This window comes from Micrasema longulum, unplaced genomic scaffold (assembly GCF_059751315.1).
Source record: "Micrasema longulum isolate JH-2025_06_02 unplaced genomic scaffold, ASM5975131v1 h1tg000138l, whole genome shotgun sequence".
Classification (NCBI taxonomy): domain Eukaryota; kingdom Metazoa; phylum Arthropoda; class Insecta; order Trichoptera; family Brachycentridae; genus Micrasema; species Micrasema longulum.
Window position 1 is genome coordinate 575330 of NW_028277344.1, and position 25064 is coordinate 600393.

Here is a 25064-nt window from a genome sequence, read left to right on the forward strand (position 1 = left end):
TAAATAAATATGCCCCTTTTTATTAAAATGTTTTTAACAATGGTTAATATAAATAAGTACTCATCACTATTACTGCAATAATGATGTTATGTACACGTACATTGCACTAAGGCTGCATACTCCGTCACCACTTACTTGTACGAGTATAACTGATCACGTAGATGGTGCATTGATCTCGCGCCTGGGAAAATAAGCATGTATTTATAACTCTATCATATTATTTGAGACGTATTAGGTAACAGGTGTTGTACTGTCGTTGTCGTTATTGTCTGCGGCTTGGATTAGTCACTGCTGTAACCAAATACGATTGGCGGTTTTGTCATACGTTACTTTGCGTATTGAATGTGCAGCTACTTGCACTTTGCTTTCCATCGTTTGATTTGAAAACAATTAACATGTAGGTACTAGCAGGTACACCGGTCGAATACTGCAATGGTTGGTTAATTGTATGCATAAGTATCTATTGAATTCTATAGATTTTTTAAAAAAGTTTCCACTGGCATTCAAATACATTTTTGGGGCTATGTATAGCGTGTGAGCTCGCCAATATATGACTGTAAACATTTTATTGTCTTTGAATTTCCTAGAGTTTTAACCATCGAAAAAAAAAAGAAGATTGCAAATCAAATCAACAGACAATGGAAACTTGATGTGTATTATTTTAATAGATTGTTTATAACAGAAAAATACATAGAGAAATATGCATTTTTATTTTTTGTAATAAAAACAGTCTAGTAAATTTGAATAAATAAAAATACGCTTTATATTAACAATATTAATTAAAATGCAAAAATAACATTGAATACTTGAAAAATAAATATTATTGAGTGTTACAAACATAATTTAAAAAACGGATAGCGATTAAAAGTAAAAACTATCTTTAGTTTAATTCTTATAGCGATAAATACATAAACATTATAAAACAGGAGTTATAAAAATACAAAAATAATATTGTAACTAGGCGGCTACCTACACGGTTAAATTTCGAAACACCACGCAATTTCTTATCTCGGCTACGCTATGTAAAATGAAAAAAAATATTAAAATTAATAATTTCATCACGTCATGAAGTCGCCCCTGGGTAGCGCCTGCTAACGTCAATCAACAAAAACATCCTCGTTTTAATTACAATATTTCGGCTACGCCATGAATCTCTTTTTTTAAATAATTTCTCACGTTACAAAGTCGCCCCTGGGTAGCGCCTGCTAACGTCAATCAACAAAAACATCCTCGTTTTTATAACAGTATTTCGGCTACGCCATGAATTTCGTATAAAAAATGTCAAAACGTCACAAAGCCACTCTCTGAGTGTCGCTACTGACATCATTTACAAAAACATAATTATTTGTGCTTTTTTCAGGTACGCAACATTTTTTTTTAAATACACCTACCTAACCGATAAAATACTATTAGTAATGAAAGCAAGGTATGCTTTAAAGTTCCGTATGTCCAAATAATATGATTTATTATTAGAATATTATTGACATGTAGTTCAAGCATTGCTGCATTCACGTTGCTTTACTTCTGAGAGCTCAACTCAACTGCAATGTTTTTCTATGGTTATGTTTACTGTCATCTGTCATGTATTGGCGAGCTCACAGGCTATACTTACGCCCATTTTTGATTATCGCGTGTTCTTTTTATAATAAAAAATACAAAAAAACCTATAGAATGTTATATAATAATAAGAAGGTAGTGTATGCATCCAGCCATCCCAGTGACAGTTCTTCACAAATATAATAAGAAAAAAATAATGCTTTGATAAAAGTGAAGATAGATAATTGTCAAAAGTCCAAATAATCGGCGCGTGCGCATGAGAAGATAATATCTGTACCTCAGAGGCAGATGGATGCAAATCCAAAATTTGGTGAAATGACATTTCGATTTTCGTATCCAGTTTATGATCATTTCCATTGATTTTGAAGAAACGTTAGCCTTATAATGAATGAACCGATGTATTGAGATACTGAAAATACAAATTAATTATATAAATTATTAGGAATTACTTGGAGAAAGTAGAATCTTTAGGCTTGTTTTGAAGATTTGATGTTTGGATTTGCATCCGTCTGCCTCTGGTGTACAGATATTATGGGCATTTCTCAGAATTTAACCAAAAATTGAGATATTTTTTTCTTTCTTTTAAATGGAAATCCGTTTGACTTATATATTGTTTGATAGATGTATATATTTAGTTTTTCGGAAAATCAAAGTAGAATAAAATCGGGATCATTGATTGTGGGAATAAGTCTCTACTAACTATAGGTGCATAGTATCCATGCAAATCCATGAAAATCACATTCATAAAGTGACCCTTTTAATATTTTTCTTTATAAACCTAACTTCCGTAACAACATTGTCACGACTAATGAGTAATGTTTAAAAGTCAATTCAAGCTATAGTTGCATGATAATTTCAACAACCACAGTACTATCTTACCTTCAACTAACACCTCCAGAGATGTGACTGAGATTAGTATAAGATCATTGATTTAAAAAAAGAATTATAAACATCTAAGTACCTCTACAAGAATACAGTTTGACACTTGTTTCATTGATAGTTGACTCCTTCCGTGTAGCTATGCCATATTAAATTTCAGCATTTAAAAATGTGCCACCAAACTAGGTATGTTACACATATCGGAAAATAACACCCATTCTTGTGACATATCAGGCTATCACCGAACTTGTATCACATTTGTGTTTTTTATTTATTAAATTGTAAAGGTATATTTTTGTTAAATCATTGTCCCGTGTGCATATATTACAAAAAAATAATACGAAACAGTAATCTCGTATATTATATTTATGATTTTAGTTTAATGAAAAGTAAAATGATCACATAGCATAGTACTGACATTTTGGCTATCTTTTTCCGGATATTCTGAAAACTAATAGTAAAATAAGCCTAGAAATTGTATGGCCTAAAACTCGGCGACTTATTTGGTAATAACAATATAATATTTGGATTTTTTTGATGACTTTTGTAGAAATTACACTTTCACATATTTGAGAATTGCCCATGTATGAATGTAGAGGAAGCGAGGTATATATACAAAGATGCAGTGATTTAAAAAAATATATATTTTACACCACAACAGCTAAGAAAGACGAAGCGAATTACAGCAAAAACCACCCAGGCCTGAGAAAAATCACATTTAATTTTTGCGTTCTCATCGGGAATCGAACCTGGAGTTTTCCGTGCGTGAGTCAAGCGTCTTAGCCATTGCACCACGGAGGCCGTTCTATCCTCTCTGCCTACCCCTACGGGGATTCGGCGTGATGTTTTTTTTGTTTTATTTTTAATGAACATCTTCTTGTTTCATAGTACGAATATTTCAAAAAATATTTTCTAGCAAATGTTTGTACATGTTTTAATATTTTTGTTTGGTGTATTATGTTGTAAATTATCTAAATACTTTAAATATATAAAATTGGTACAGAAAGTATCTATGGCAGGATTATTTTCCCTTAGGGCACTTCTGAAGTCACGTTATGTAAAGTATGTAATTTGATCGCTTTTTCTTAAATCCTTTTATTAAAGGTTCTTTGAAGTATGCAAATATAATCTAGAGCCGATGCTTATCCCAGAACTTAATCAACGTCATTCACCGGTATAGGGTTACGTTATTTCTAACAATTTACGAGTATTGCTGCGAGTTTAAAGCGCTTTGAAACGATTGCACCGCTACACTAAACTTTACGATGGAAGTAAATATTAGCGAACTTCTGTCTCTGTATAGATATAAGTAAACTTTATGCCATTATACTCAATAAGAGTGATAAAATCGCGTTTTCGAGTTTTATTAGTTTACCGCCTTATAAAAAAATTCTAGGGGCTCCTCCGAGTATAAATAATATAAAAAGGAAGAATAAAACATTAATCGTTTTCTGTTTAAACTTTAAGAGACCCCTAAAAAAATAATCTCAAGGTATGTTTTATAACACACATATAATTAAAGTAACATTCTTAGTTCTTAGGGCCATTTGTATAAACAAAATATGTTTAGTAAAGCTTTAATTTCCAAAACACGATAACTTTTGAACCAAATGAGATAATTTCACTAAACGTTATTAAATATTAGTATAATAACCATTTACGAACTTTTCTATGTCCAATAATTTCGAGACGAACCCTGGTGTTACCCTTTAATTGGTGTGCTGACGAAGAGACGGATACGTCTCTACTCCAGTCAACATAGAAAAGTCTGTAATATTGAATAACATTTAGTAAAATGTTTGACCACAAAGTTGATGCTTTAAATATTAATGAGATAATTTCAATCTATAAAGAACTTTTAATGTAAAATAATAATTATTTTGATAACAAAATAATATATTAAAATATGTTATTTTGTTATCAAAATAATCATTTGGGACGAGTGATGTTTTTTGCATTAAAATAAAGTGGACGTCAGATTTTTATTTCATCTTAAAAATTCATTTTTATGACGAAAGTGGACTTTGGTGTTTCATTCACGTATAAAATAGCTTATTGCGATGATTTCTGCATTTTTAACTTCAAAATGGTAAAACGTGGATTTCCTCTAAGGTACAGAAATAATTGTTGCGTGTTCGTCAATATCGGTTAAGTAAAATTTGCACTTGACGCAATTTCTAAAAACCTGAAAATCTGTACCTACAGCAAATGGAAAACAAAAAATGCCCGAAAAAGAAAAATCAAATGAAGACAAGTGGTTGGCGCATTTCCCTGCCATCCTCGAGTTCCCAGGATCAATTCCTACAAAGGTCGGCGCAAAAGGGTTGTTAATGGAGGTTTTCTCACCTGTATCGCTGCAATCGTGCACCGCTGGGCGCTTGTAAGGAAATGATGATGTACCGTATGTAGATATTGCAAACACAGTATGCTTTAAATCAGGCTATTTTGGCACTGCGCATCTCTGCAGCACAAAGTGGATAGCTTGCATTCATAATATCTGGCACCGACTTCTCGGTTGCGGGAGTCCTGTCCTTGAAACAACAAAAAGGAAAAATCAATACCTCTCCCCCCGCAGGTTCTGGCTCAAATACAATTTTCCGTTTCCAATATCTCCGCTTATAGTATACATATAATACAACTCAACCTAAGTTTAGTAAAAGGATTATTCCTCGTTAAACGAAATCTTAGCCGATAGGATTTATTTTTATTTAAATTTCTTGTGTCTACGTATTTATAACAAATAACCGACTTACACAAAAATGTTGTATTTAAAATATTACCGTATTAAATAACAATTCATCATAAGTGAAATATGCATTTATATCCATGATATTATTTTATTGTTAAATTCGATCTGTAAAAATATTTTATGTGTACTTTTCAGTAAATCTAAAAAAGATGAATTAATAGAACTTGACTGGTGAAAATGTTGCTATTTATTAGTATTAGCGCTTCATTTCGAATATACAAGGTATGACTAATTTCTTTTCACGTTTACCGACTTATTTACACATATGCATATTTTTAATGTAAATCCCCTATGAAAGTGCCTAGATTTCAAAAACATTATTCTTTAGAGAGAGATTCTCCATCTCTGTTGAAATATTTGTTTATTGTTAATGCTAGTACGAGTATATTGTTAAGTGTCTCAAGAACGGGTTGCCCCGGCGAGGACACATTATTTTCTCATGTTTTATATAAAATTAGGAATTCATCCATAATTTTTAAAATTACCATCTGTGTTCTTGAAATCTACATAATTATACCTGGTTTTGCAAATGTTTTAATCGTGTTATTTTCGTATTTATTTCACGATAAACCAAAGTAAAATAATGTACATAAACAGGTAATTATTACATCTTAGTAATTGGCAACATTATTCAAAACGTTCGACCTCAATGTATGTAAATGCAAGTTTTAGAAATAATTAAATTCAACAAGATAGTTTAGCGTTTTTTTTAGATAAAAAAAATCTGTTTTTATGTATATCGTATTATTAGCGCTATGATTTTTCAAAGTTTTGTATTTTTTAAATAACTTCGCGTGTAACGTTAAAGGTTGTCTTCCGCTTATTCTTTGTCAGTTCTGACGATTGGTCCGTTTACGGTAAGTTAACCGGATATCTTTCACAGCTCTCTTATCATCGGTTGATTCATATAAACCAGTGACGTCGTTCAAATTAGTTCGTTTTTATTCAATATTTTTTTCCTACATTTTTAAGAAATTTTGCCGTACAATTTGATGCTCTATTTTTACTGCGCGCAAGAAAACATTTTTTGTATCCAATTTCCCGCAGGGCTGAAGTTCTTCATTCTCCTTTTTTTGAGGCTTCGATCCCTTAAGGAGGAGTATCAGTTGTAACTGAAGACATAATATTTTAGAATGTTAATATTAAATCAAACAGTTTTTTGAGTCTACTAATTGTTTTTTCCGCCTTGAAAAAGCATTTTCAAACGAACGTCTGATATTAAGATTCTTACAATCGTTTGATTTTATATTTAAATCGTAACATGGAATTATGCAAAATAAAATAAATACATGATATGTTTTTTATGTCGTGTGCGGAGACTGATATTGTGATATTGCGACACAATACAATAATGCATGTGATGTGCTGTTTTGTTTCGTTGCAAGTGTTGAGTGTGTATCCGTTGCCAAGATGAACACTAAAAGTTGCGCCATTGCCAAACTAGAACGCTACAAAACATAAGTACAATGTGCAGTCATTTTTAAAAATTTAATATATGGTACGTATTTCATTTGCCGATTTGCTAACAAATCTATATATATGTACATATATAAATGAATGTTTGTTTGTTCGCGATAAAAAAAATAAACTACTGAACCGATTTACATTTACTCGCGTTTCTTGAATTTCTTGATTTCAGCGTCATCTTGAAGGTTGAACTGCATAAAAAAAAGTTAGGAGTCTGAATTAATATTTAAGGCCTGGTTGTTTGGTCATTAAAATAGTTTGAAATCGAAAGTAATATGGTAACATTAATTTTGAAAAGATAATCTTTTTTGTACGGAAAAGGTGATTAGGTAGGAATTTTTTTTTACTGTTTCTATCTGTTTCTATGGTTATGTTTAGAAAGTAGTTTGAATTAAAACCGATAGGTATTACTGTTGTTTTGACAATTATTGGATTTATTCACATTAAATTTTTTGAAGTTCGGTAATGTTAATTTTTTTGGTGTTTATAAATTGATATCAAACATTCAATTGAATTCATTTGATGTAAGCTATAAAATATAGGTACTTGCTTCAACCCGCGGCTTCGCTCGCGTGTTATCAGGGAAAATAAGTTAGGTAATTATTAGTTTTGTCGTTTAGCAATAAAAATTTTCACGATGGAATGATATATTTTTTCGGGATTAAAAGAATCCTGTATCGATTGCTGGCACCAAAATGATCCAAAAGTACGTCAATAATCACAATTAAATCACAAACACTTTCTTTAAATAGTATTGCAACGCATGCCGGGTACTCACTAGTATATTATTCAAGTTTACTGTTTTCTATGCATTCTTCTCTTTATCATAATTTATAGGTTTTTTTTGTGTGAAAAAAAAACCTAAAACAATTTACGAATAACAAGTAGAAAAATATAATCAGTACTAATATTATAAATGCGAAAGTGAGTTTGTTTTTTTGTTTGTGTTTCCTTCACCACTTAACGGAGCAACCGATTGGCCTAATTTTTTGCATAGGGATAGCTGTAGAGGTGATAAATAAAATAGGAACTTATTATTATTCTTGCAGGTGGGGGTCAGTGCTTTGCAAGCTCCTGACGTCACAAATAGGCTACTTATTTTTCATCCCGAAATTAAAACAAAATTACATGTAAAAAAATAATATATGAGCAAAAAGCAACATTATTTGAAAATTAGTAGGCGGTGAGGTGGGATGTCAAAAATAATCAATTTGAAATTAATTCTTTAAATTTCTATAATTCAGTTGCTTTATCTATGGTCAGTTCGGTTTGGTTTTCGTTTTAGTTTTGTAGTAGGATTTTGGATTTGTGAACAGAATAACGATGCTACGTCATCATAGACTAACGGATGGTCGTATTTCTTTCAAAGGGATATTTGGAAGACCAAGCTAATTTCAATCCCGATAAAATATATCATTCCATCGGGAAAATTCTTGCAGATAACGCGAGACACAACCAATACATTATTTAAATAATTTCTCCCTAATACCACGCGAGCAAAGCCGCGGGCGAAAGCTAGTGTTAAATAATATTATTATATCGTAGGTTAAATCGTTTAAGTAAATAAATTATTTAGATTTATGTATAAGCTATTAATTTCTCTTGGTAACAAATTTTCAAATGCCAGATTTATATATTTTAAGCTTTTTATGTCTCTGTAAGGTTATATTTTTTTTTATCAAGTTTCACACGACTTTACAGCCTAAAAAAAATATATTAAAAAATTTCTAACTTATTGCTAAAACTCACTTTTTTTTATAGGTTGTTTAAGCCATTTATCAAATTGAATAAAAAAACATTGCGAATTATATACATCATACAGTTGGAAAAACAATTATTAACAATCATATTTTAGGAACTAAATACAAATAACAAATGGCCTTTTGGCACTTATTTCAGTTTGCAAATGGGTTCTTCTTTAATGTCATGAACTTTCGCGATAAAATCCGTATTCTCTTGCTATTCGGAATACATTTTGTAATTGCCTAATATTTTCATCTCACGATATTTGCCGTCGGCGTTTACCAGTACTCGCACTAGTAGGGTGATGTAAACGTTATGAAGGCGCTTTTTGTCGAAAGTCTTGTGCACATTATTACCGATGACCTCGAATTTCTTCACCATAAGTAAAAGTAACTACTTTGTCGTCTCTCACTCAGATCACTTGAAGTGGATTGTCTGTCATCACTCGACAGTCGGCAATATTTTAATTTATAACTATGACTTAATTATAATTATTACCATTAATGAACTTTTTATTGCTACGTTGTATAGTATAACAGTAGAATATTATTTATTTAATTTAATACTCGTGTTTTATGCCAGGCTTTGATCTTTTTTAATGTAATTACCTGTCTCTCGAAGTAAGCCTAATTTGCTAATTTTTTGACCCGATTGAATGTTAAACTATTAGCAATTAGATGTGGGTATTATATAATTGGTATTTGAAGTCTATCTTATGTGTTTTTTTTTTAAATCAATATATATTTAAACTTATATGCTTATTTTATATATATATATATATATATATATATGCTTATAAACTTATAATTCTTATGCCGAGCAGCGGTAACGTAACACAACATAATAATTACGCTCTGACAAGGAACATGTCGTGTTGTGTTCCGAAATTGATAGGCAGTCGTTGTGCATAAAATGAATTGAAATCGAATTGTAAATAAGTAGAACTTCGTTTATCCGAACTCCAGTCATTCGGTTTGCCAAATATCTAAATCGTTATCAGGAAATAAAAAACAAAGGAGATTTTTTGAATTAATTTGAGCAATTAACATTGCCGGACGCGTTGAAGTAAATTTTTAATATGATTCCAATTCACTGTATTATTTAAAAAGCAATAAAATCTGGCACTTCTTAATCAGGATATTTAGAGTTTTACTGTATTTGTTAATTGATTTAGTTTAATCAGAAATTAATAATAAATCAAATAAATCGAAAGCCTTAAAATATTTCAAAACATTTTTTTAGAAACGTTCTTGATAGCTTTAGATATTAAATTTTATGTTATCTAAAAAAAAATCCACTCGCATAATAAATCGATACCCTAGTTCTATAGGGAAATAACTCAAAATTCTTCATGTTGAGTCAACTGCATTTATTTTATATTCTTTCATTTGTTTGTTCCTTTACAATTTTTGTATTATTTTTTTTTACATTAATGATAATGTTCCCGGTCAATTTTGACTTATTTTTTTATTGAAATATGGAAAGAGAGTATTTCTTCACCCTCTAGCATTATCAACTCAAAATTTTAAGATTTGGAGTTATTTCCTTATAGAACTAGGGTATCGTAATATTATTTTGATTATATTATAGATTGTGATTCTATGTTATTATAATTTGATCTAATTAATTTTACTATGTATTTTTATTGTTATTTATTGTGGCTTGACACGGGCATAGCCTAAAGAGCCTTAATAAGTTCATAAGTATTTAATTTTGTAATTTTGAATGAATAAATAAATAAAAAAAATAAATAAAAAAATAAATAAAAAAAAATACATGGCTAGTATGGAGTTATCAAATTTTTGAATAGCTGCATGTGCAATAAATATTGTATCAGATCAGCTACCTCATTAAGATAGTAATCATTGTACATAGCTAGAAGGTGTACTGTTCCTTGTTAAAAATATTGATTGCAAAATTGATATTAGATTAAAATCTAATAAAATCAATATTTTGCAATTTCTTAATGATATGTCTAGATCTTGATAATTAGTAATTTTCGAATTTGTCATAAACTATTACGCGAATAAAAATAGAATAATCAATCATAATGTTTGGTTATCGTGTGTACAAGTATCATACTCCAAAAAAGTTTTATCGAATGTTTCTCTGTGTTATTTGATACAGTTATATCAAATGTGAATAAAAACTTAATGTCCTTTTCATAAATAGTGAAATCAGGAGTGTTTATTAAAAATTACATGAAACTCCATTGTTATACACTTCCAATTAAAAATCATATGCTACACAACATAGGTACATCGAATTTATAACATTGGTGTTGATGGATGGCGTCACAATAGATCTTCACAGGTCATAGTGACGTAAGGAGCTTGCATAGCACTGACTCCCACTACTAAGAATTATGGATGGATGGATGGGTTTGACAAAATCTACTCGAAACAAAGTGTTCTTTTATTTAAAAATCACGGTTCTATAGGTATTATGTGTATCATTAATTTAAACGAAACTTAAGTTTTTATAAAAAAATCCAAGTTTGTCTAACGAGACCTGCTTTTCTTATATAACCTACCTGATTTATTTTGTATGTGAATACACGAGATAATACGGCCGCGAGATCGTTTGGAATACCAGCCCTGGATTATTTAATCTGGTCGCACCTTAGCGTTTATATAAACAGTCGTATAAAGTTTTGTAATTTTCTCTTTCCAGAAGGTCGATCCCGAGCTTATCTTCACTAAGCAGGAGAAGATCGGCAAGGGGTCGTTCGGAGAGGTGTTTAAGGGGGTGGACAACAGGACCCAGCAGGTGGTGGCCATCAAGATCATCGATCTCGAAGAGGCTGAAGACGAGATCGAGGACATCCAACAAGAGATCATGGTACTATCGCAGTGCGATAGTCAGTATGTCACCAAGTACTTCGGATCCTATCTTAAGGTAAGATTTAAATAAATTATTTCTGAAAAACGATTCGTTTAAATTATTTTGAATTCATCCAATATCTTCATTAAACTTTTCGCAATAACGTACTTCTCTTGGAATAAAATAAAAACATTTCAATTTTGGTCAAATATTTACACAAGTTTGATTATGTATACACAAGTTAAAATAAAAAAATGTACGCTTGGCCGTAATTATTCTGAAATTTGCAAATTAAAAATAAACGAATAAAACTTAATTCGTTTTGAAAGTCCATTTTCACTTGATTTACTGATAATAATATATGTAGATAGCTTTACAACATTCTCGTTTATCACTCTCAATAAATTTGCGGATTTTTATATGATATTTACTTAACAAATATTAAGATTTCTTTCGAATCGACATACATTATAGAATACCCAAAAGCCTTTTTATTTTCGTTGGGAACCAAATATTTTTTCTCGAATTGTGGTATCTTTTGCGTATTTTAATGGTTTACGTAACTATGGAGATGTTAACCGTACCAGGCAGTGTCTACGAGTGTATTTTTGTAGTCAATTGAGTAATTAAAATATTTCTTTATAGCCCGAATTCCTTTTCCAATTGCACTGGTAATATTTTGTGAAAATATTTATTATTGCGTTATAGTTCTGACACTGAACAATGTTTATTACGTACCACGATAAATATTGATTTTCTGCGTAAGTGTTTGTTAAATAATCGATAGTTAAGTTAGGCTATATTTTGATTAGTTTTGTAACTATTCATAAGTATGTAAGTCGATTTGTACTGTTATGTTTGAAATTTTATTCTTAATATTTATCTTTCACCGTTGTGTAGTCCAGTATTTTCAATTGAAAATTGGTTTGTTCACGTTTTTTGTTTTCTGTAATACCGAACTTTGGAGGAATATTGTTTTTTCATGGATTTAAATAACTACATAAAGTTCTATAGTTTTGTTACCTAAATCATTTTTTAATACATTTTATTATGTTATGGATGTTAAATTGTAAATTAATAAGTATTTTTTTTCCTTTTATATCTTTCCTCCGCTGAATTTATTTTTTAAAATGTTTCGTTTCAGGTTTTAGCTCTCTTTAATATCTCCCCGTGGTTAGTTAGTTATATCCTCTGGCAATTCAGAATAAGCATATTAAAGCACGACTGAGTTCTATAACGAATAAATTGATTTTATGTATTTAGTTTAGATATTATAACAGAGATGAAGAACATTTAAGATAAGGTAATATAAAATTCTAGGCATCTACAGGGCTCATGCCCTGTCATTGGCTGGTTTCAGTGGCCACTTTACACACTATGTAACATTCACCATTCTTCCCATATTTGAACATCTATATTCCTTCAATTCTTTCATCTGCTGATGTTTGTTTGAATGTTCTTCATCTCTGTTGTGATATGTTAATATAAACAGCTCCCCAGGGAGTTGAATCCAGTCCTTGTCTACAAAAATTTGGACAAACTCAAAATATTGTTGATAAATTTACCTGGTCCATGAAGAAGTATAGAAATTGAAAAAATAAGATTTTTAAATATTTATGTTAATTTGTCAAAAGAGAAAAAGAAATGTATAAATACAGGTTAAATATACAGTATTGTGCGAATCAATGGAATTAGAGTATTTTTTGTCATTTTTTACGTATAGCAACACTCATATGTCATCGCACAAAATTCCTTAGAAAAAGTGGGGATGAAAAACTTACTGTGGTTCTTCACATTGACCAAACGGTGAAATATCCCATGAAGAATATGTTTTGGGGCCGCTTTTCGTATATGGGGACCGGATCTTTGATACCAATAGAAGGAATGATGAATAGCCTAAAGCATGAAGCTCCATTGGAGCAGTTGAGTACAGAACTGAGTAAATGTTGTCCTAATAGTAGGGCTGTATTTCAACAGGACCCAGCTCCTTGTCACGTATCGAAGTTTATGCTTAAGTATTTTAATAATAAAAAGATAACTCTTTTAGACTGGCCTGGAAATTCATCTGACCTTAACCCTATAGAAAATTTGTGGGCGATTTGTTAATCTAGGATACAAAAATTGTACTGCACCACCAAGATAAAGATGATAGAAGCTGTTATTCAGATGTGGTTTCGAGATGACAGAATAAAAGAAAATTGCCGAAGTTTAATTGATTCCATGCCAAAACGTATTATAAGGAGGACAAACATCCTATTAAATAAAACATATGTTATGATTGTACGTCACCTGTAACTTAAATAAAAAACGTATTTTATGATTACAAGGAATTGTATTCGATTAATTCGCTCAATACTGAACGTATGACAAAATTTTTGATTTTTATAGTTAAAAAATTTTTTTTTAAAAGGATTTATTATTAAAATTGTTGTGAACCCCTGACCTCTTAGCACGAGACAGTTTGTATTATATCTAGAGCATTCAGCATCAAGACATTGCAACAATACCAACAAATAAAGAATTTATGAATTTTGCTATTTCTAATTTAATGCGTTATCGTACGTACGTTAAGTAAAATGTATCGCTTAGTATTATAATAAAGTACAATATATAAAACAACTGTGTAATATGTAAACTATATTGTTTTTGTATTATTTCATAATTTTATAAAAGAACACTGTTATGTTTCATGTATTTATGTTCACGTTTATAAAAGGCATTTGTGCCCTGTACACAAGTAAAATAAATAAATAGAAATAAAATAAAAATGCTCTAAACTTTATATAAGTAAATGAACTTTTTAACGTTTTTTGGTAACACTAGATTATAACAAAACCTTTTGAAGTGTTTTCTCCACTGAGCCGTGATTTCTTTCGATAGACCGAGTTCGACTGTTTGGCCAGTTTTTTGTTTCTTGTTTTCTAAACTTGGTCCAATGAGCGACGGTTGCACCACATTTCCACTTTACAGGCCGTTCTGCTATTTTTACGTCTACCGTTATTTATTACTCCAGTTCCTCTCTTTTTCCGCGGCATAGAATATTGGAAAATTTCATTTCGAGGAATATTGTTTCATGTTTCTGAAGTACATACAATCGATGTCGTGCTCGTGCCTGAACATTTACAGCAAAAACATCATTTTATATTCTATACATTTTATAGAGTTCGTTGGCGTTTCGTTATTTTTGTCTTATTTACTACAACTGTTCCGTTTTCGTTTATTGTTTTATTGTAAAAGTGTTTGGTGAAGTACATGTATTCCTAGTAAATGACCCGCTGAATAATGAACATCGCTTTATAGCAATCAAACTTGCTCTTGAAATACGCTGCAAAAATTAATCAATTTATTATTCTGACTTGTAAATCAGAATAATCAATTGTTTGTATTTTAAATATTGTTTTACCCACGTTTCAGCATTTATTTTTAAACGTACTTTAAAATGAAAACACGTTTTTGTTCATTTTCATTTCTTGACTTGCGCTCTCATTTTCCAATTTATCGAGTTTTATAATTGCTAACTAGAATTAAGAAAAGTAGCATGTTTTTTCAGATGTCCCGTGTCTTTTCCTATTATCTAATGCATGTCTGTATACTGTCCTAATCTCTCCATTGCAAACTTGGACAATAACTTTTGATGACAACTAAATTGTTAGCCAATACAAATACCTACTAAATTAGGCCTTTGATACTGTCGACCATGATGTCTTATTAAATAAGCTGTATGAGATCGGTTTCTCGGATGGTATGTTAAAATTAATGGCGAGCTACCTCCAAAACAGAAACCAATACGTCTCCTACGGTCTATTCGCGTCAGAGTATTTCCATACTTTCTCGGGTGTCCCGCAAGGCTCTAACCTGGGTCCATTGTTGTTCTCAATTTTCATTAATAATATTAAAAATGTAATTTTGAACTCGCGTTTTCTGTTGTTTGCGGATGACTTAAAACTGTTTTTAAAGGTGACAACTTCTGACGATTTTCGTCTTCTCCAAGCGGATATATCTAATATATCTGAATGGGGAAGGCGAAACAAACTTGGGTTTAATGTTTCCAAGTGTTCGGTCACGTCCTTCACTAGGGCCCAAAAAACTCTTTTTTTTCGCTACAAAATGAATGACCAGAATCTGATACGAACATCGAATGTTAAGGATCTGGGCGTTAGATTTGTAAGCACTCTGACATTTCATGAACACATAGAGACAATCAGTGGTGATGCATTGAAGATGTTAGGATTTGTTCTGCGTACTGCCAGGGTTTTCGAAAATACCCGCGTACTGAGAACTCTTTACAACTCCTTGGTGCGAAGTAGACTCGAGAGTGGCTCGATGATTTGGGGGCCACATGAACTGAAGTACTCTCTTATGATAGAGAAAATCCAAAAGAAGTTTCTGAGATATCTCTACATGAGAGAGTGCGGGTATTATCCCTGGCTCTACCCGACCGAGTTTCTCCAGGGTATGCTTGGCTACAACAGTTTAGAGACTAGAAGGAATGTGTATTTGACCACACATTTTTATCGATTGTTGCGCGGTATGATTGATAATTCTGAAATTATGATGAGCATTGGTTTGTATGTTCCTGATAATTACCTAAGACAGCGTCAGCATAGATTGTTTCATATTCCGATATTCAGGACCAACCTGCCTATGGTTATGCCTGTTGGAAGAGCTACCGCTATGTTGAACAACATCGCTCTGGATATTGATCTGTTCCATGTATCCGAAGGGGTTTTCCGGAGCAGGATTCTTCGACTCCTTTGACATGAGTCTCTTTCGTGTATTTTTTTTCCTTTTTTATAATATGTACGTATTGAATATATTTTTGTAATGTATATGTTATATTTAAAATAAATAAATTGAAATTGAAATTGAAAATTGAAAAATAGATATTTAAGTTTAAAGAAAAAAAATAATGTAAGTGTAATTTAAATTCAGCCGTTCAGCTAAGTAAATAAGATTGATAAAATAAATGTAAAACAACTTTGTTTTTATCCACTTATTTTTAATTTATCGGTCGGTAGAAAAAATAAAAAATAAGTGGTTAAAAACAAAGTTTTTTCACATTTATTTTATTTTAACAAATAGCCACAAAGTTAATGCTTCAAATATAAATTTTATTTGAATTAGATCGGTTTACCATCGCAACTATTTGATGGATACTTTTTTCCCTGTAACTGTTTGTATGTTCAAACATTTTATGTTTGTGAGGAATAGAGCAGTCGGTAATCCTTCCGCGAAGCTTCGCGCGAACTCGCGCGAGATTTAACAGCGGCTTTGCGACTGAATGGGAGTTTATCCTAATATTTGCAGACAAAGATTCCACTCAGAAAGGAGCTAGCGAAAAGGCGGCTTCAAATCGCCGTTTAGCAAAGCCAGTGGCGTTAAATCCCGCGCGCATAATTATTGCTCTCATGAAATATAAATACGACTGATCTAAGATAATTAGGATATACGCATGTTGGAAATCTCTATCAACATATTTATATACTAATAATTTACGAATGTTACCTAGATCAGATCTGTTCTTCGTCCGAGATCTTTTGTATCCGCGTATAACATTTGTATCACAATCAAATGCAATATATTTACTAGATTTGGTAATAACAGTTGCGAACCTCAACCTATAGATTCGTAAAGCTCTATGTACATTTTATTTTAACCAACTTTTGCCTAAATAAGCGGTGGTAGTCACCACTCGTCCAAAACTTTATTAATTAATTCCTAAAGTACAGCCAACCGGTGTCTATCTTTAGTCTCCATGATGTTAGACATTAGAGAGCCTTTTTCCATTAACTTTATGAGTCAAGTTTCCATTCAACTTCCGCTAACCTATTAAAACCTGAAGAAGGGGTATAATACCGCCTACTTTTGTTTGTGGAACTGAATCGAGTCTTCGAATGCGGAAAAGAGAACTTAGAAATGAAATTTTACCTTCGAAACGGTGTATGGTTTTTCCTCAAAAGTGCATTCCTCGTTGGAGGGCTTCTCGCGCAAATACAACAATCGCGAACATTTTTTACTAGTTCCTGGTAGCTCGAAGAAGCGAGACTCGCAGTACAGTATTGAAAGGACGATAAGGTAACAAATGCATTCGGGTCACGAGGTTAATGGGGACTGTTATCAATGCGTAACTTTGGTTATCTAAACTGTTTGATAGTAAACTTTTGTTGTTTAGAAAGCAATTTCACAAATGAAAATAAACGTGTCGACCTGTATAGTCAAGGACTACCGTAACATGCCATACATACATTTTATACGTATAAGTTTGATCAATAATAATATTATGTACCTGCAACTGTTTGTATAATTTTATATTTCGTCCAACGCATTTAGATTTTTATATAAGTAGATATAAATAATGACGTTTAAAGGCTGGCGTCATCTTTATCAAACCCATTTTTAGCTGCTCTAACGTTATACAACCCTTATTCATATTTTTATAGTAAAATATACGTACTTGTCTAGTTAATCAAATTGTAGTACTTAATTACTTACGGACTTATTCAGTCCATTTAACGAGAGTAAATACATTACTTCTTAGTTTTTGTAATATATACACAGGTACAATTGAAATACAAAACAACTAAAAAAGACAAAAAAACTAAAAAACAAAATTCTAATTATTACCTCAAGACAAGATCTCTATTGACAAGTATCGTTGTCTACATCAGCGTTTCCCAACCGCTGGTCCGCTGACCGGTACCGGTCCGTTAATATTTTCTGCCGTTCCCCAGAAATACTCGTCGCCCATTTTAAATTTCCTGTACTGAAACAGCGTCATTTGTTATTTCTATACCTGTTATAATATAATATTAAAAACCAATAAACAAAATACTATATAAATAAAAGTTTTCATACCTGCGTTGCCGGTCCGCAAAATTTTTCTCCTATTTTCACCGGTCCGCAAGCTTAAAAAGGCTAGGAAATGCTGGTTTACATCACCTTTGTTTACCGATTACAATAAAATTTACAATCAGTTGTTTATGTTATTAATAATTTCGATTATATTTATGTTGTAACATGTACTAATTATTTTCCCACGATTTTAAATTTAAGGGTCACCATTGCATTATTTTCTTGTTCAGATCTTTTCTTGTCTCCTACTTCCCGATTGCAATAATATGCCTGATCTATGTCTATTGGTTCTCCGCCCAATTTCGCAAATTCAATTGCAATATTTCTTCGTAAGACATTGCGCACGTTTGTATATACGTACATACCTCCGGTGACATCACCTGATGCATCTTGCAAAAACTGCAGTTTTACGTCATTATATCGACGTACTTGTATATCATCACTGTTTAAACTTACTGTGTCAATATTATGATTCTCCATATTAATGGCGGCTGTTGTATTTCTGTTATAAAAAAACATGTTTATAATGATAAAATTAATGCAAACAATTACGATTATTTATTTGAATTTTTAAATTGTGATTTTAGATTCTTGGTCATATTTGTGGTTTATTCTGTTTATGTTATTATCAATTTAAATAAATTGTTTATTATTTATTTATATACTCATTCATGTTTAGTGATTAAAAGTATTTACTATTGTACGCAATAAGATTTTTAATTGTTTATTAGAATAAAACTAGTTAATTTTCACAATTACAGCAAACCTGCCAATTTCAATGTCCATACGAGTATTAAAAAAAGTCGTAAAAAAAGAGCATAATAAAATTTTTAAAGGTATAGACGTATAAACACGTGAGTCCATGAAAACAAAAAAAAAACAATTATCAAATCATCAATACACATTACGATTTATAGTTACTGAGGAAGAGTTTAAAACTGGTGATCCTATCATGGAAAAGATCCATCTCTTTTGGTGCACTGTTCAACAGACCAATCTTCCTCCCCATAGGCATCATCAATGGTAAATTAGTCCTGAAATCGATTCAGGAATAATAAGTCTGTTGCCTAGCTCTTAAGTAGTTGCTCGATGCATATAATTTTATGCACTTCAAAGTGTTGGAATTATAAATTAACCCCTTTCATCATCGTTTCCCTTCCGCACCTAATGGTGCATAGGGCACTGCATTGGTACTCCAATCGCAGCGTATCTTGATCATTTTTGTTACATGAAGGTAAGATGATCAGTCTTACGCTTCAGGTACCAGTCCAGGGACTATGAAATATTCTAGTGTGAAAACACCCATTTTAATTAATATTTCACATCAACCATGTCGGGAATCGAACCCGAGACTTCTTGCATGGCAGGCTAACGCGCTGACCATTACACCACGAGGCCGACACCTTAACCCCTTTAGTATGCATATGTTCTGTAATGATCACTTTACAAACCAAAACGAATTTTTAAAATTTTATGGACATCATTTACTTCTCTTGAGATTATGCGAAATTAAGACGTATTTATTTAATATTTTTAAAATATATATGTATAATCAATTATAAGGTGTTTTAAATATCTTTGTATCAGATTGTTATTCTTAATTCTGTGATTACGTTTTCCAAGCAACTTTTAATTTTAAATATCCTTTATTTGCTTCAGCAATATGTTATACGTATAAAATGTCCCACGGGACTCTTTTTTTTATTTTTTTTTTATTTATTGGGGATATCAACAGTAATATATATAACAAAAATACCAAATAAAATATACAGAGAATAAAACCAATGACAGATATCCACAGAAATACATTAAATACACGTACAATACATACTAGTGTGTTTGTGTGAGTGTAAGTGAGTGAGAGGGTGGGTGAGTGGGTGGGTGTTAAATTGGAATGAGAGTGGAAATGTGTGTAAATATTGCACAAGTGTCAAGTGTCGAAAATACAAATATATTTAAAATATTAAGAATTAGAGATAAAATATAATAAAATAAAATAAAATTAATGTAAAGTGAGCTTGTATTCCGTACAGCGCAAAGCCCGTTCTGTCTAACCGGAATATACAGTTATGTCACGGTATACAATATATAAGAAGTACTAGTAGAGAACAAGACATACACATGATAACTTCCATACTAAGTTTCAGTCTCGAGTGCGCTTCTTCCGTCACCTCACTGAGAGATTAGAAAGTAGTATGATTAGTTTAATCGATAAATATGTTTTTACTACATTTACATCGTGTTCAATTAAAATAACACGAGAAACAGTATGTTAATTAATTAAGTGTTCTTTTCCGTTTTGGTGTCATAATAATTATCATAGGTATCATTAGTCTTAATATTTAGTACTTAGTATAATAACATTAGGCAAACATACACAGATTTTATTTCTAAATTCCATGGTTTGATGTGACACTGGGGTATTTTCTTCCTAAGCTACTCTAGTTTTACACATTTCACATAGTACAAATCCTTTGCTCCGTCATTTTCGCTCCGGAATAATCTTTAAAAAAACCAACCTCGCGTCGGAAATAGCGAAAAATTCACAAATTAATCATCGAAATGTGTACCTATTTAGAGAAAAAAATATGCTCTTAATTACGTATTTAAATTAGAAAATCGTAGGCTTAGATACCTACCTGGTAAGAGAAAAATAGAAAATTGGGAAATGTAATTACTTAATTATCACCATCACACTCCTATTTGCATCCGATGGTGTATAGGGCGCTACATAAAACCAAATTCAGCATACCTCGATCATATATGTTACATGAGTAAAATGGTCCGTATGATGGTCCGTCAGATGTCAGTTTAGGGACTATGAAACAGTGAAAAATAGCAGTTTTAAACCATCTTTAAAAAATATATTTTAATTTGACTCTGCTAGGAATCAAACCCGGGACCCAAAGCTTGATAGGCGAATACTAAGGCTAACTTATTCCTTTTTTTGTAATTTTTCCCGAATGTAGCAATCGAGTCGAGAACACTTATCCAGGGTTCTGGTTCTATTTCACACACAAAATTGTATTCTTCATCCTCCTGGACACAGACAATGCAATACTTACTTAAGATTAAATCGAATACACTAGTCCATGTATATAATCGTATTGAAATATTTGATTTCATGTTTCCAAACAAGATCTTGTAAGCTTTGCAGTACTTTTAGATATTATGTTGTATTTGTCGAGTCAAGTAGAAAATGTATTTTATTACATTAATATTGCTTTGATCCTTTGAAAATAAATAGATAAAACAAAAACATAGAGCGGTTATTGACGATAAAAAGACTTTTTTATACTTTCAATCAATTTAAAAACAATATTGGTAATACATGTGTCATTGTAAAAGTATTAGAGCTTTTTAGGATAAATAACGAAAACAGATTTAATGTAAACCAATAATTCGTAAAAAAAATACATCAAATTTTATGTGATATAAATCCGTGGATATTATGAACGTTGTGCAATAGTGTTTTTGATGTAAACGCCAAAAATTTTTCCGGATATTCACGGGTGTCGGTTCATGCTACGCAGATTCTGAGAAAAGTGTTTTAAATATATACTTAATTTCGCCTATAGTATAGTGGCTTATCACTCAGCCTTTTTGCTGTCGATATGTAATGCAAATAAAAACGATTTTTTAATGGAGTTTCTTGTATGGGGAATACGCTTAGGTATAATAATTATCATTTAACGGTTTTTTGACATCGTGAATTAGATACTAAATAGACACCAGTACTAATCATCTCGCTAGTTTCTCGTAGTCGTAGGGGTAGGCATAGAAGATAGGACGCTATTACACTATATACAGGATGTTCATTAAACCCTGTCACATCCGAAACCACGATGATCAGTATGAGCAAGAAGACATATTGGCACATTAAAATATTTTTTTAGAACGAATAAAATTTTAAAAAAATATATATTAAGAAAAGCAAATGGTTGCTTACTTCTGCAGGGCAGAAACGAGGAGGGATAGGGGGGAGTCTAATACTGCGCCGCGCTCTCCTCACTTCTCCCCTGCAGAAGTAACCACCATTTGTTTTTTTTAAATATATATTTTTTTAAATTTCTTTCTCCTAAATATTTTTTTAAATATGCTAATAAGTAATCTTGTCCATACTGATCATTGTGGTTTCGGATGTGACAGGGTTCAAAGAACATTCTGTATATTTATTAATACATGTAGTCCGTTCTCTTTACATGTTATGTACATTCATGTACGTCGATTTTTTTTGTCAGTTAACTTTTAATTTCATTGATTTTTGTCAGCTTGTTAATCGTCTTTAAACTTCGTTCATTGTTAATACGTATTTAAGTTTCTCAAGCCGAGCCGAGCCGAGTATGCAGTTAGTACTTTGAACACTCATCGCGTAAGGTTTAACGCTGTAATTATTATAATGTGGGCCTGTAGACTATACCTCCAAGGGCTTTGACCCCAGCAATGACAAGCTGTGTCGGATACGAAATACGGACATTATGCGTATGGAAATGTGTAAGTACTCTCACGTGTACGTGTATTGTATTTAAAACTGGCTACAGAGGACTATACTATCAACTCGCTAACTGGGGTTTGAGTATGAAGAGACTAGGAAATATTGTGCTCTAATTTTCTATTGTAAAATTGGAATATTTGTATGAATTTCCGTCGGTAACATGTCAAAGTCCAGAAATCGTAGGTGAAGTTCATAAACATTTTTATGTTTAAATTAAAGTCAATTAAGCTATCCAATTTTTATTTTATCAAGTTCCCGTACAACTTTCATATTTAATGTACTTATTTTTTTTTCCATCGAATTTAAGCATTTGTTACAACAAATGAAATGTAATGTTTACGTGAATTGAAAAAAACATTTCTTTGAAAAGTACTTTAAATAAACAATATTGTTTTAGTTAATCTAGTGAAAGTTAATTAATTGTGTTATTTTTTATTGTTTTTTTTTTATCTAGGAAATTAAAACTGTTCCATTGAAGTGGTATTTTTAAAAATATTTACATACATAATAAATAGTATTTTAATTCTGTTTGTGTACATAATTGTGAAAAATAAACGTGTAAATACGTTTAAATAAATGTCACGTGCTTGTCCTTAAATAAGTTTTTTCCCAAAAACGCATTTGGAATATTACATTAAATTGCGTATAGTAAACTTCTTAAATAAATATTTATAATAAAAATAAACCTAATGACAATTTGAAATTAATTATACAAGATTTGACTTTACGTCTAAAACAACAGCTAACTCGAATCGATCAGTTATTTACCTATGTACTTTTTATTCTTCTTCTTCTTGATGTCTCCTCGGTGTAGTCCATTGGCTCCTATCCTCGGTCACCCTTCATCGGTTTCTGCCTCTTCCTACCTCGTCCCAGTTCTTTTGACACTGTCTATCTTCTTCTTTTTTCTACCTCGATTTGCCTCTGGACCGTTCCCATTAACAACCCATTGAGTTCAAACTTTTGGTGCCCTGTCGTCATCCATTTTGTCCATGTATCCCGCCCACCGTTTGTTTATGACGTACATAATCATAAAATTATGTATTTGCGCTATGTGTGTTTTGCTTTTTCCCTTTTGCCTGCTGAAAATGTATCACTCTTGGTTGTTACATTATTTTCAAGTGGCACCATTTAATCCCGGAAGTGTAAATTGAATTGATTATTTAACTTGCCATAATGCAAAAACAATTATCAAGATGCGCTGCAATCGGTGTGCCAATATGTACTATTGGATATAGGGAATGATAATGATTGTAAAATCTTGTTTTATATATTAACATATTTACATTTTAATATCTAGTGAAAGAATAAAATTTAAAAAAAATGTATACAATACAATACAAAGTTCTTTTTACGATACATCTTTCTATTAGCTTTTTTTGTAGGCAGTACTTGCGTATATATTTATTTTCAATAAAAATCGTGGATAAACCACAAGAGGATGCGATTTACCTAATACCTAGCCGTTTTAATCTCTTTCGGAATCTAATATACCTATTTGATTGTGTATTTCTTGTAATACATATGAGGCAGTCATTTTATGACTGTTAAAATAAATAAAAATAATGAATTTATATATTTTTCTTATTTCGCTGTTAATTTAAAAGTCGTGGTTTATATTATACCTTTGTACGTATTTGTTGAATGTAAATACGTCTATAAACTAATGTTATTATTTAATTGTCCTTTAATGTGTTTTTTGAAAACTCCTTGGGAATATATATGATACATTATGAATTGTGCATAATACGTTTTTTTTTAAATAAAAATAATAAACCTTTATTACTACGCTTGTGTAATAATTTAGAGAACGTACACATAAATGAAAATGTAGTTTGTGCAAGGAGGCTCCACAACCCGTGGGGTTTCTTAAATCCAACGCACATAAAGAAGTCCGCTTTATCGTGAAGATGTTAAACTAGAAATCGTGCTGGACAAGTGGCGGTAGTAACTCGAGAATTGATATATCGCATACTATTCGCATAATACGCGAAATTGTGGCAACAAAAAAGAAATTGAGTATAACTATTTTTGCTCTCGTGGGTTGCTAATTTACACGATTTGGCCTCCGTGGTGTAATGGCTAAAACACGGAAAGTTCCGGGTTCGATTCCCGGTAAGAACAAAAAAAAGTCGTTATTTTCATGTTCTTTGCGGTAATTCACCCCTGTAATTGGGCCTTCTGACCTGTTATGGCGCAAAAAATATATAAAAATAAATAACTAAATCCCACAAATAGTTTTTTTGATAAGATCGAGAAATATCTGTGTATATGTCTTGTGTCGCACAATCGCGTGTCTTTCACTCCTATAAAAGTAAGTTATTTGCAAATTTGTTGAACACTTATCGAAATATTACTTTTAGTTAATGGACGGTGACACCTAAAATATCAACATTTGGTAATAAATCATTGAAAGTGACAACTAGAAATCAGAAAATATTCTGAATCTATTATCTTCTCTTCAAGTTCGTCGAAATAAATCCGATATGTTAGTTCTAT

At 31.4% G+C, this 25064-nt stretch overlaps 1 protein-coding gene across 3 annotated transcripts in view; it reads left to right on the top strand.

Annotated features, from left to right (window-relative positions):
* The window catches only part of GckIII (Germinal centre kinase III), a 205204-nt gene that overhangs the window by 94389 nt on the left and 85751 nt on the right, over positions 1 to 25064 (top strand). For all 3 annotated transcript variants that reach the window (XM_088242444.1, XM_088242443.1, XM_088242442.1), the window contains exon 2: positions 11069 to 11293. In XM_088242444.1, coding sequence (XP_088098570.1) covers positions 11069 to 11293 — 225 coding nt within the window. The remainder of the gene's footprint in view (positions 1 to 11068; positions 11294 to 25064) is intronic.